Below are 13,364 nucleotides of genomic sequence, written 5' to 3'. Positions count from 1 at the left end.
GGCCAACCGTAGCTCGAGAGGCAGTAGTGCGGCAGGATGAGTGCAGACTCAGACCCCGTGGTTATCGTCTCGGCGGCGCGGACCATCATAGGTGAGCGGTCGGCGGACCCGGCATGGGGTTTGAGGCGCGAGCTCGGCCCGGCCCGGCCCGGTCACGGGGACCCCCGGGACCTCCGGGACCCTCGGCACCCGGCGCCTCGCGCCTTCCTTGGCCCGCCTGCCTTCCCCGCCCCCTCGTCGCGCGGTGAGGTCCACTCCACTCCGAGTGTTCTGATTGGATTCTTGGGTAGGGCCACTGCGCCTCCCGGCTCTCCCATTGGCTGGGGAGACCCCTGATTGGCCAGCCTCAGGAGACGCCACCTCGGCCCTGTGGCCTCAGGGGCGGGGCCACTGGGTGGTGGGTGCCGGGGCGTTGGGCAGAGGTCGCGTTAGTCAAAGGAGGATTACAGAGAATTGCCCAAATGTCCTTACTGTTGTATAGATTTCAAAGGCCCTGGACTCGCGGGAGTGTGGACCCCTCTTGTTAGGAAAGCGTGGGCCGCGCCCATCCGCTCGGATTTGGGGAGTGGATGTGTAGGTTTCTCGCGGGTCCGCGGCTTCCCCGCACGGCCTGGGGGCCGCCTCCCCGGGGTTCGGCTGCTGCAAGGCACCCACGCTCCTCTCTGTGCCCAGACGAGATGCGGTGGGCGCCTGCGCAGGGGGAAAGCACCGGGCCGCCGGTCCCCCGCCGCCCTGGGCGCGCTCTCCATCGCCCTCGCCTTCCCTTCTGTTCTAGGCTCCTTCAATGGTGCCTTATCCACCGTTCCTGTCTATGACCTGGGCTCAACTGTCATCAGAGAGGTCCTGAAAAGGGCCGCTGTGGCTCCCGAAGAGGTATCAGAGGTCATATTTGGACACGTTTTGGCAGCAGGTAACTCCACAGTGACCCCAGCAGAGAGGTCAGGTTGTTGGAAGCAGCCCATTAACACTCCCCTCCCCCGGCCCCCCACCAACACTCAGAAGCTTGTTTTCTTGCCTTACGGAGTTCCCTATGTTGGAATACCTCCTGTCGCCCCTCCGTCAAGCCCCAACAGTGCTTCTCTCCAGCTTAACACTAAGCGTCTTTAGTATACTTTTCCTACATTATCCTAGATCACCGTCCTCCACCTTTTCTTTCTTTAGAAGCAGGGTCAGCCTGACACATGGGAGAGTATGCAGGGCCTTCCGTATTTCCCTAAAGTGTCACACATTCAATAACAATGTATTGAGTTCCTCTGTGCCCTGCACTGTGCTAGGTGCTGGGGATAGAGCTCCAACACAGGTTAGTCCTTGCCCGCATAGGGCTCACTTCCGAGCCGGCAAGGTGTGTTGCTGCCAGACTGCCAGACGGGCGCATCACCCCTGGAGGGCTGGCGGAGGTGAATCACCAGTGTCCCAGCCCACTTCTCGTTCCCACTAGGTTCACAGACCCACGACCACTGACAATTCCTAATTAGTTATTCTTAACTAGTATCACGCTCACTCAGTAGCATAAATTCTAATTACCCCTAGTGATAGTTGGTCACGCTCACTTACGGCCACCTTTTGTCCTTACCTTATCTGAGACCAGGCCCATTTTTCTGTGCATTTACTTTGTAGTTTTGTAGTTCCTCTTCCTAATTCTCCTTTCTCACCTTGTCCTTTTGGGCAGCCTTAAAGTCGAAGCACGCCATTTTCTCCTGACTCTCCAGGGCTTTAAAGAATATGAGTAACTTTACTGGTGGCCCAAAGGTGGCGGCCTTTGGGCCACTCCCTCCTTTCTTCTTCCCAGACTCACGACTTAGACTTACTCTGTTGCCATAGGGTCCTCCACTCCTGGTTTCTGTTTTCTCTTCCATATCTCACCTCACCTCACCTCTCACCTGTGTGGTATCTCCATACAATTAGAATAAAAATAACAGCTGTGTTTATTGAGGGCCTGCTAAGTGCTGGGCCTTTAAAAACCCTGTGTTTAGTGCTTTCATTAATCCTCTCAGGAAGTCTATTGGATCATATTCTCTCCATTTTACGAACGAGTAAATGAAAGTTTGAGAGATTGAGTAACTTATCCAGGATCACAACCCACATCTGTCCTACCTCCTACGCAGGTACCCTCCAGGGTCATGTAACTAATGTTTACTGAGCACCTGCTGCGCTCCAGGCACTGTTCTATCAGCTGGGGATAAACAGGGTTCATATCAGATAGGAATCCTCAGTCTCATGGACCTCACTTTCTGCTAAATGCTAGACCATTAGTTAATTATGTTCAGCACTACTCTAAGTACCTGAAGATGGGGATTATGAATAAATAATAACATTTTTATAAAGGAGTTATTTACTTAAATACAGATGTAATTCATTGTAGCTTAAAAAGCAGGAAACTTAAATAATATTACTGTCTTCTTTATTAACTAGTATTCTATGAATTTAATTCAGAGAACATTTATTCATTTATTTATTTATTTTTGGCTGCGTTGGGTCTTCGTTGCTGCGCGCGGGCTTTCTCTAGTCACGGCGAGTGGGGGCTACTCTTCGTTGCGGTGCCCGGGCTTCTCATTGCAATGGTTTCTCTTGTTGCGGAGCATGGGCTTAGTTGCTCCGCGGCATGTGGGATCTTCCCAGACCAGGGCTCAAACCCGTGTCCCCTGCACTGGCAGGCGGATTCTTAACCACTGCGCCACCAGGGAAGTCCCCGAGAACATTTTGATACTGTTTTTTAAATAATTTTTCCTGGGACTTCCCTCGTGGTCCAGTGGCTGAGACTCTGCACTCCCAATGCAGGGGGCCTGGGTTTGATCCCTGGTCAGGGAACTAGATCCCACATGCCGCAACTAAAGATCCCGCATACCATAACGAAGATCCCGCGTGCTACAACTAAGACCCGACACAGCCAAATAAATAAATAAATATTTTAAAATAATAATAATTTTTCCTGCGTCTATTTTCAATCTCAAACTTTAGGCTCCCAGCCTAATCCCAGATTAATAACACCGTGATGAATATAATCCCTAAATTTTTCTCAGTGACCCATTTGCTAGTTCTTTTCCAACAAACTCACTGAGGAGAGGTGTTCGGTATGGGTATACCTGAAATTTGCAATAGAGCAGCCACTGTATAAACACTGACCTGTTGATAACAGATAATGGCGACTGAAGATATTTGAAACTTTCCACTCCACCCCCTTCTCTGCCAACTTAAGTATGTGATGTATTTCTTCCCATTCCCTGAAGGAAGGGCCCACAGCGGAATTATAGAAAGGTATTGTCAGTTCTGATTTTGTACATACCTCGTTACGTAACCAGTTAATCATGGTGTGATGGATATTAAGCAAGGAAAGAAGTGCTTCTTAGCAGAGGTTTCCTCTTTTAAGTAACCCTCTTATCTCCCCAGGTGTCTTAAGCCATGATCAAGGAAGCAAATAACCGTAGTTAGAAACAGGAATAATGCCCAAGTTCTGCCCTCTGTTTATAAGGGAGTGTGTGCTTATTCAAGCCCTAGAGAAAGATCAGGAAGACAGTTCCTTCTTACAGTATTAATAACTTCTTTGTGGAGAAGAAAGCCTATGTTCATAAATTTTTTAATTTTTTGTTTCACTTTATTTTTTGGCACATGGCACGTGGGATCTTAGTTCCCCGACCAGGGATCGAACCTGCGCCCCCTGCATTGGAAGCGTGGAGTCTTAACCACTGGACCTCCAGGGAAGCCCCGAAAGCTTATATTAATAAAATATCTGTAGAACAGCACAAGATAATATGTATTGAAGGGTCGGACTGGGATGGGTGTGAGGTCCACACAGGTCTTTGCCTCTGCCGGGAACTTGACTTGCCTTGGCTGGGAAGTGGCAAGAGACCCAGCTGGCAATCTCCTGATTTTGCATTCACTTTCATCCCAACATTTTATCTTTCTCTTTGATTGCTGGGAGGCCTCTCTGTTCCTTCCTCCAGGTTGTGGGCAGAATCCTGTTCGAAAAGCCAGTGTGGGTGCCGGAATCCCCTACTCTGTTCCAGCATGGAGCTGCCAAATGATCTGTGGGTCAGGCCTAAAAGCCGTGTGCCTTGCAGCCCAGTCCATAGTGGTAGGAGACTCCAGCATTGTGGTCGCAGGAGGCATGGAAAACATGAGCAAGGTAAGGCCTCTGAAGAGATGGCTCTCGCTGACCTCTCACTGATAAACTCTCGTCCACTGCCATAGCAGGGTAGACCAATGGTATCAGAGCTGGAACCAAACAGGGAACAAGTAAAAAACGCATTGAACCTTGATCCCTGCCTGATTATTAATTATTCTTCAAATTGGATGGGAAATCCAGGTTGAAGAAAAAGCCTATCAACCAGTGTGACTGGAACAGAATATATTTTTTTCTAAAATGTTACTGGGGCTTCCCTGGTGGCACAGTGGTTGAGAATCTGCCTGCCAATGCAGGGGACACGGTTTCAAGCCCTGGTCTAGGAAGATCCCACATGCCACGGAGCCGCTAAGCCCGTGCACCACAACTACCAAGCCTATGCTCTAGAGCCCGTGAGCCACAACTACAGAGCCCACGAGCCACAACTACAGAGCCCGTGCACCACAACTACTGAAGCCCACGCACTGCAACGAAGAGTAGCCCCTCACTCGCCGCAACTAGAGAAAGCCCTCACACAGCAATGAAGACCCAGTGTGGCCAAAAGTAAATAAATAAATTAAATAAATAAAATTAAGTGTTACTGAAGCGTAAAGTATTTTCTGAATTAAACCTGTAACATTAGTCAGTTGATAAACTTCGCTTTAAATTTCTTTCTCATTGTGAGTAAAAGTTGAAAACAGATGATGCCACTTACCTTCCTGCACAGGACAAGGAATATTCCAGGGACCACATTTTGTTGACCTTTGGTAAGTATAGAATATGGAAAAGAGGACCACTGAGTAGTGCCTTTCTCCAGTAGGCTTGCCAGGTGGGACTGGTTTCACCAAGTTCCATCCCTCAAATCGGCACAGTGGTGAAAAGGAAAAAATATATCTCCTAGCTTCCTGCAGGAGTTCAGGGTCTCACCTGGGGATCCCGCAGGCAGAGGTCGACTCAGCCCCACATTTGCGGAGGCTCTGGAGGAGGCAGGGTGAAAGTAGCAAACATAATCGGAGTGATTCTGATGGGACCGTACTAGTAGCTGTGCTTTCAAACACGCAGACGTAACAGCCCTTAGTCTTGGTATTATTCCCAGTTTACAGGTAAGGAGACTGAGGCCCAGAGCCTGGACTCCAATAGAGATCTTCTGACTCTTAAGTCTTTCCATTCTATGATAGCTGCTATCGAGTTGGTAGGAGTTAAGAGGATCCCCTACTGAGAAATCTCCCCCATCAGTTAATTAAGCAACCTGATTATTCTCGCTGTAGGCATTGTGTCCCATCAAAATAAGTAACACATTGTTCCCATCACTTAAGCCCTTTGATGAGCTCTTCATTTAGTAGGTAACTAGTTGCTTCTTTGGAAAGAATAAAGAGCTTTTTAAGGAAACGGGACACAGAATGCGTAGGTTTGTTTGACAGAAGACTGGAAATGGGTGGGGAGGAGAGCAATGGGTCTCCAGGAGTAGGAAGGGTGGAGTAGCCTGTTGATTCCAGGGGTCTTCAGGCCCTGGGCCCTGGGTGGGGAGGAACATGGACTGGAACAGGGGAGAAGGGTCACAAGGGGGACTAGGTGAAGACTGAGGAATCACTGGATAGCTGTTTTGGGTTTTTTTAAACATACTTATTTTTGACTGCATTGGGTCTTCGTTGCTGCGCGCGGGCTTTCTCTAGTTGTGGCGAGCAGGGGCTACTTTTCGTTGAAGTGCACAGGCTTCTCATTGCGGTGGCTTCTTTTGTTGCAGAGCACGGGCTCTAGGCGTGCAGGCTCAGTAGTTGTGGCGCACGGGCTTAGTTGCTCCGCGGCATGTGGGATCTTCCTGGACCAGGGCTCGAACCTGTGTCCCCTGCATTGGCAGGCGGACTCTCAACCACTGCGCCACCAGGGAAGCCCGCTGGGTAGTTCTGAGTGGGATCCGAAGGAGAGGACTGGTTACAACCAAGCCTCATCTATTGTATTTGTTTCCAGGCTCCTCACTTGGTTCACTTGAGGGCAGGAGTCCGGATGGGGGATACACCGCTAACTGACAGTATGCTCTGTGATGGGCTTATAGATGCATTTCACAACTATCATATGGGCATTACAGGTAAGGCAAACATGGCTGAAAACATACTAACCGTAAAAAGTTTAAAACAGATCCTATAATAATCGGCTTTGCCGGTGCTTTCCTCTTTCAGGGCAGGGACTGTGTCCTAATCACTTTGTATCCCTGATGACAGGGATAGTTCCCATTTGATGAACCGAAGTGGGGACGGATTCCCTCTGTCCTTTGTGACTCCTTGATTGTCAGGGAATGTTAGTAGTGGGAGGTGCCTCAGAGTTCTTCTGGATCAAACTCTCACTTTACCATATGACAGAACAGAGCTCACAAATAGTGGCTTTGTGGCAAAGGCAACATCAGAGATAAACTAGTACTTCTGGTACCTAACTCTTTGTTGTACTACGCAGTCAGGTCTTCATCCATCTAGAAGGCTCCTGTGGTCTAGGTGTACTGGCAAAGCAACTGGAAGATCAAAAGAACTCCTGTCTTTACTGCACATAAATGTAAAACTTAAGAACATTTTAAGTTTTGAGTTAAAGAAACCAACCCTGAGAGGTTAAGCATCTTGCTCAGATGCCTGGCAGCGGCTCTGGTTCTGCGAAAAGAATTCTTGTGAAAAAGATAAGGAGGGGAAGGGCAAGGTTCCAGGCAGAGGGAACAGTGTGTGTGAGTGCCTGGAAGGGAGGGCGGGCTTGGAGAGGCGGGGACAGTGAGAAGTTCAGGGCGTCTCTGTCGCTGTGGGACTGACAGCCGCAGCAGAGATGGCCGGGCAACGCGGGCAATGTGTGCTGTACTAGGGCCTAACGTGTCAGTTTCTCAAAGTGCCACAGTCCAAGCTAACTGCCTCAACATCACCGGAGATGGTCATTAAACATTTAGCTCCCCAGCCCTTTCCAAGGTGTCATGGACTGAATTGTGTTCTTCCAAAATTCCTATTCCCTAACCCCCAGGACCTCAGAATGTGACCTGTACTTGGAGGTGGGGCCTTTTAAGGGGTAATTAAGTTGAAATGAGGCTTTTAGCCTGGGCCCTAATTCAATCTGACTCGTATCCTTATCAAAAGAGGAAGAAATACCAGAGATGTGGGCACAGAAGACCATGTGAAGATATAGTGAGAAGGTTTCCAAGGAGAGGGCCCTCAGGAGAAAACAAGGCTGCCGGTGCCTTGATCTTGGGCGCCACCCTCCTGAATTGTGGGAAAATAAATTTCTGTTGCTTAAAAAGAAAAGATAATGGCTCAGGCCATGATGTAGTAATTAGTAAAGACTAGACCTCCTACTATAAACAAGTATAAGACTGGTCAGAATATATCAACCGTTTTCAAACGGCCAACAATCATGCAAAACTGAGCTTCTTGGAAGAAGGGAAAGACCCACTATAACTAGATTTCTACCTGGGGCTGCTTTCCTAACTTTTTATCTGGGGAAAAGTGGCTTCAAAGAACTGGAGAGGTAGAGATCAGAGTCTGGGGCTGCTCAGATGGCTAGGTTTGTGGGGCAGAGCACTGGAGAGAAGAGGAGGAGCTCCAGAAATCTGCACAAGGGTCCCCTTAAGGCTTTGGCCAAATGTGTAGCTATGGATGTTCAGGGCAAGGCTCTACAAGGCCTAGTAGAAGCAGCTTCTAGGAACATGAATGGGGATTTTTTTTTTTTTGGCTGCTCAATGTGGCATGCAGGATCTTAGTTCCCCAACCAGGGATTGAACCCATGCCCCCTGCAGTGGAAGCCTGGAGTCTTAACCACTGGACCACCAGGGAAGTCCCTGAATGGAGATTTTAGATTGCTGGGGGACACGGAAGTTTTGACCAACAACAGTAGAGACTTTACTGAACCCACTGGACACTCCATTGACATCTAAGAAAGGCCACAGTTTAGGGTAGGGCCCTGGGTAAGGGCTACTCTAGACCCAAACTAATTATCTTAGAAACAAATTTCAAACAAGTTTCTGTTGCGCTTCACAGATACTGTGTTTTTACAAATTGAACGTTTGTGGCCACCCTGTGTCAAGCAATTCTGTCAGTGCCATTCTTCCAACAGCATTTGCTCACCTCAGGTCTCTGGGTCACATTTCGGTAATTTTTGCAATATTTCAACTTTTTCATTTTTATATTTGTTATGGTGATATGAAAAGCCTGGACCTAGAATACCCAAAACAATTTTGACAAAGCAGGAAACAGAAAGATCTTTGATGTTACTGCTAGAACTTGCTGAAGGCTCAGATGATGGTTAGCATTTTTTAGCAATAAGGTATTTTTTAATTAAGTTATGTACATTGTTTTTTAAGATATAGTGCTATTGCACACATAATACACTACACTAACTTTACAGTGTAGAAATATGGTGGATGCTACTCTAATCAAGTGAGCAAAGCTAACATCACCTGAGATAAACTCCCACTTGTATCTTGATAAGATTCAGTGAGGGACTTCCCTCATGGTGCAGTGGTTAGGAATCCCCCTGCCAATGCAGGGGACATGGGTTCGAGCCCTGGTCCGGGAAGATCCCACATGCCACGGAGCAACTAAGCCCGTGCGCCACAGCTACTGAGCCTGCGCTCTAGAACCCGTGAGCCACAACTACTGAAGCCCGTGTGCCTAGCCTGTGCGCTGCAACAAAGAGAGGCCACCACAGTTAGAAGCCCGTGCATCCCAATGAAGAGTAGCCCCCGCTCGCCGCAACTAGAGAAAGCCCGCGCGCAGCAACGAAGACCCAACACAGCCATAAATAAATAAATAAATAAATAAATAAATAAATAAATAAATAAATAAATAAATAAATAAATGATTCAGTGAGAAGATAGTATATAATCATCATTCAGTGCTTTCACACATAATCTAATCTTGAGGAAACATGAGTCACACAAACCCAAACTGATGACATCTGACAAAATAACTAGCCCCTGCCCTTCAGAAATATCAAGGTTAAGAAACACAGAGACAGGGACTTCCCTGGTGGTCCAGTGGTTGGGACTCCTCGCTTCCAGTGCAGGGTGCGGGTTCCATCCCTGGTGGGGGAACTAAGATTCCCACATGCTGTGTGGCCAAAAAAAATAATAATAAAAATAAAAACATGGTTTCCTAGAACTACTGAGCCTCACATAGCACATCATAAACTTTAAAATAAAAAACAAAACACAAAGTCTAAGGAGGTGTTCCAAATAAAAAGAAACTAAAGAGATGGACGGTGAAATGCAGTGCGTGATCCTGGATTGGACGTTACTGGACTGAACAAATAAATTAGCTCTAAAGGGCATCATTGGGTCAATAGGTGAAACTTGAATATGGACTAAGAATTAGATAATAGTATTTTATCACTGTTAAATTTCCTGATTTTGGTAGCTGTGGTTGTGTAAGAAAATGGCCTTTGTGGGGGGAAAATATACAGTGAAATTAAAATTTAGAGATATAGGGGCATGGTGTCTACAACTTTCCATCAAATGGTTCAGAGAGAATGATAAAGCAAATGGGGCAAAAAATATGAACTGGTGAAGCCACATAAATGAAATTTCCGAAAGTTATTTTATAGAAAGGAAAAGAGAAGGAAGGAAGCAAAGAAAGGAAATGGCTTCTTAAGAATCACTGCAACGTTTCCACGTTCAGTGGGAGGCAGGATTGCCGCAGAGCACTGTCTCAGTCCACCAGCGAGCCTGCCATTGTTGGGCCTCAGTGCTTGTTTGAAGGTGAAAAACTTGAGCTACCAAAAGCCAGTTCCTAAAAATGTTTGGTTTTTGCTTTATTGTTTTTCTTTCACAGCTGAAAATGTAGCCAACAAATGGCAAGTGAGTAGAGAAGATCAGGACAAGGTTGCAGTTGTGTCCCAGAACAGGACAGAAAGCGCACAGAAAGCTGGCCATTTTGACAAAGAGATTGTACCGGTTTTTGTATCTTCTAAAAAAGGTGGGTGTATAAGTCATAAAGGTGTTTTTATATATATAAATTTACTTACTTATATTTTTGGCTACGTTGGGTCTTTGTTGCTGCGCACGGGCTTTCTCTAGTTGCGGCGATCAGGGGCTACTCTTTGTTGCGGTGCACAGGCTTCTCATTGTGGTGGCTTCTCTCATTGTGGAGCACGGGCTCTAGGCACACAGGCTTCAGCAGTTGTAGCTCGCAGGCTCTAGACCACAGGCTCAGTAGTTGCGGCAGGCGAACTTCAGTAGTTGTGGCACATGGGCTCAGTAGTCATCGCTCACGGGCTCTAGAGCTCAGGCTCAGTAGTTGTGGCACACAGGTTTAGTTGCTCCGTGGCATGTGGGATCTTCCCGGACCAGGGCTCGAACCCGTGTTTCCTGCATTGGCAGGGGGATTCTTAACCACTGCGCCACCAGGGAAGCCCAGTCATAATGGTTTAAACATCAACGGGGCTATTTATAAGTAAATTATTAATATTCAAAAGAATAACATATAGGAATGTTTATACATCGTGTCTCAGTTGTCTTTCAGGTTGCAAAGATATATTCAGGATAGATCTGAATGTGAGGTAGGGAAGGAGACATGGGAGACTGTGTCAGCATCCAGACACTTTTCGCCCAGGGTCTCCACATGGCTGTGTAGATGGAGCGTTTTAGGAGAAATTGGAGAAAGCAGCCGACCTTTCTATGCCTACAGGCTCAATCTCCTCCGAAGCAAATGTCCATTACTTCCTGTTGCTTCTGTGTGTGTTTCATATTTGAGGGTGGATCTTCTGGGGTCACTTAGCTATTCTCTAATATGGAACGCTCTAGTCAAGTTCTGTTACTGATGACTGACATCGATTATGCCCAGCCTTTATGAGACTGGCTTTGACACCCTAGATCCAGTCAGTTGTAACCAGCCAAGACCTATATACCCCAAATCTTAGCAACCTTTTAAGCAAAGAAGTCCCTGTAACTGCCTTCCTCAGAAAGGGCTGTCTGGATATGGAAAACATGTCTTTACAGTAATTTGTACTAGTGTGTACTTTCCTATTGGAATAAAAGTATTTTATAATAAACCTTTTCTTCCAAATGTGAATACTTCTATATCATGTCTGAGGAACTGTACTAATCTTGGGTAACGATTTTCCCTTTTCTCAGGTCTTACTGAAGTTAAAACAGATGAGTTTCCTCGCCATGGGAGCAACATGGAAGCCATGTCTAAGCTAAAGCCTTGCTTCCTTACAGATGGAACAGGAACCGTCACCCCAGCTAATGCTTCAGGTTAGATTTTCTGAAGGGCAGTTGTGGGAGTATTATCTTCTGCTAGGTCTACTAAGTTAATACCTTTTTAATTTCATTTCATCAATCATTTATATACAAATTACGCTAAAACCTTGTTTTCGTTACTTTAGGAGAAAATGTAGTTTTGATCATCTGTTTCTTCATATTTAGATTTATGACTTAACCTGTACAACATACTGAAAAATGGATTTGGTTTCCTTGCAGTATCCTAACGAGACACACAAGTGAAAAAGCAAATTAGGGAACTCCAGATTTTATCTACCACCTCTGTCCTTTTCCAAAACCCGGAACTCCCATTACCTCCTGAGGTCTGGGCTATTTCTTCCGTTTCTTTTCATTAATCTCCCCTCCCCCACTGTTTTAATTTTTCCGCTCTTTATCCCACTGGAATGTTCTGTGGTCTGTTATATCATCTTGTCAAAAGGAATTAACTTAACCCATGTCTTCAGGTGTTGGAGAAGGTAGACACAGGTGTGTAACTTAGTGAACACTGTTTTGGAAATTAAGACATTCATATTTTACAGGAATAAATGATGGTGCTGCAGCTGTGGTTCTTATGAGGAAGTCAGAAGCTGATAACCGTGGGCTTACATCCCTAGCACAGATAGTTTCCTGGTCACAAGCAGGTGTGGAGCCTTCCATTATGGGAATAGGACCAATTCCAGCAATAAAGCAAGCTGTGAGTTTAATTTCCAATGTTAGCACCTGTCCTTTTTGTTGCTAAAGCCTCTTGGGGACCAGACCAGTAACTTGTAAATGCTTATTAACTTCTACCTCTTTCAAACCTTCGCTCAGGTCCTTCCCACTCCAAAATGCCAAGACTGAGCTTGATTTTATTTTCATGTTTATTCCTATCAGGCTTCACTTGCATCGTCTCAAAAGGAGACATCCTCCCATTAGCCGTAACTGAGCTTATTCACTTAATTACATCTATAGTGTTCTTTCCCTTCCGCAAGAGCAGCCCGCATTTGGATCATCTGCTTTACAGGGCAACTAGTTCTGCTCTATAACCTCACGTCCACGTGTTAAGCGGTTCAAATTTGAAGACAGTATAGAATTTCCAAGGGGTGTTTTATCCTTAAACCTTTTAGAATTGGTGTCACCAAGGCAAAATGTGTTACCACTTGGAACTCAAAGTGGCATTTTCAAGAGATCCTTCAATATCATACAGTATATTCTGCTTCTACACCTACAACGAAGAACGGTTCCACTTGAGATTTTAGCTCTCTCTTCCATTAACCTTTCCTTTAGGTTGCAAAAGCAGGTTGGTCGCTGGAGGATGTTGACGTATTTGAAATCAATGAAGCCTTTGCAGCCGTGTCTGTTGCAATAGCTAAAGAACTTGGATTAAACCCAGAGAAGGTAAACCTGAGCACGCAGTCCTGACGAGAGCTTGCAAATGAACATTCACAATGCGATCTTAACACTGTAAACAGCAAAACACAGGATGTGTCCCAGGTACTGGCCATACAGTAAGGGGTGGGTGCTAGGTAAGTTCCCGTTGGACTTGGCAGTTCACTTATTTTATTGCTTCCTAAGGCAAAAAAACTTGTGTGCATTAGTTCACTTCCCACAGGAAGAGGGTATTTTCAGTCTTAAACTAAGGTAGTCAGAATGGATGTCACAAGGGTACAAATCACTTCCTAAGCAACTTGAACTAAAAACTGAATTTGAAAGGGTAGTTAACTGGTATGACATTAAGAGGAAAAAGACAAGTTTGGGATTCTAACTTTATGTCCAGAGAAAAATAAATGATACAAATCTTATGTACCCCTTAGGTCAACACTGAAGGAGGAGCTATAGCCCTGGGCCATCCTCTCGGAGCATCTGGCTGCCGGATTCTCGTTACCCTGTTGCACACGATGGAGCGCAAGGGTGGACATCGTGGGGTTGCTGCCCTGTGCATTGGGGGTGGGATGGGAATAGCAATGTGTGTTCTGAGAGGATGAAACTGCTTAACCATTAATTATGCTTAAACTAAACGTGAACCTCGTTTCTTTTTAAACTAATAAAATACTAAGTTAGTGA

At 46.1% G+C, this 13,364-nt stretch overlaps 1 protein-coding gene across 2 annotated transcripts; it reads left to right on the top strand.

Annotated features, from left to right (window-relative positions):
* On the top strand, nt 1–13,297 carry ACAT2 (acetyl-CoA acetyltransferase 2). Of its 2 annotated transcripts, none has more exons than XM_082855444.1 (9): nt 1–91; nt 776–910; nt 3,942–4,123; nt 6,068–6,185; nt 9,892–10,035; nt 11,193–11,315; nt 11,861–12,015; nt 12,588–12,698; nt 13,115–13,297. In XM_082855444.1, exons 1-9 carry the CDS (start codon nt 37–39, stop codon nt 13,283–13,285), a joined length of 1,194 nt encoding a protein of 397 aa, XP_082711570.1. In that variant the 5' UTR covers nt 1–36; the 3' UTR covers nt 13,286–13,297. The 2 variants fall into 2 exon arrangements, with proteins under 2 accessions (XP_082711570.1, XP_082711571.1); XM_082855445.1 differs by lacking the exon at nt 1–91 and adding an exon at nt 450–573.
* The last annotated feature ends 67 nt before the right edge of the window (nt 13,298–13,364 follow it).

Source organism: Leucopleurus acutus (genome assembly GCF_964270905.1).
Source record: "Leucopleurus acutus genome assembly, chromosome: 15".
NCBI lineage: Eukaryota > Metazoa > Chordata > Mammalia > Artiodactyla > Delphinidae > Leucopleurus > Leucopleurus acutus.
Note: the sequence above shows the minus strand (reverse complement) of the source record. Positions and strands in the feature narration are given on the sequence as shown.

Bases quoted from the DNA above. Each gene is read 5' to 3' on its own strand.
- ACAT2 (XM_082855444.1), top strand. From the start codon at position 37: ATGAGTGCAGACTCAGACCCCGTGGTTATCGTCTCGGCGGCGCGGACC. The intron at 92-775 runs GTGAGCGGTCGG...CTTCTGTTCTAG, and splicing joins GGCGGCGCGGACCATCATAG to GCTCCTTCAATGGTGCCTTA. The intron at 11,316-11,860 runs GTTAGATTTTCT...CATATTTTACAG, and splicing joins CACCCCAGCTAATGCTTCAG to GAATAAATGATGGTGCTGCA.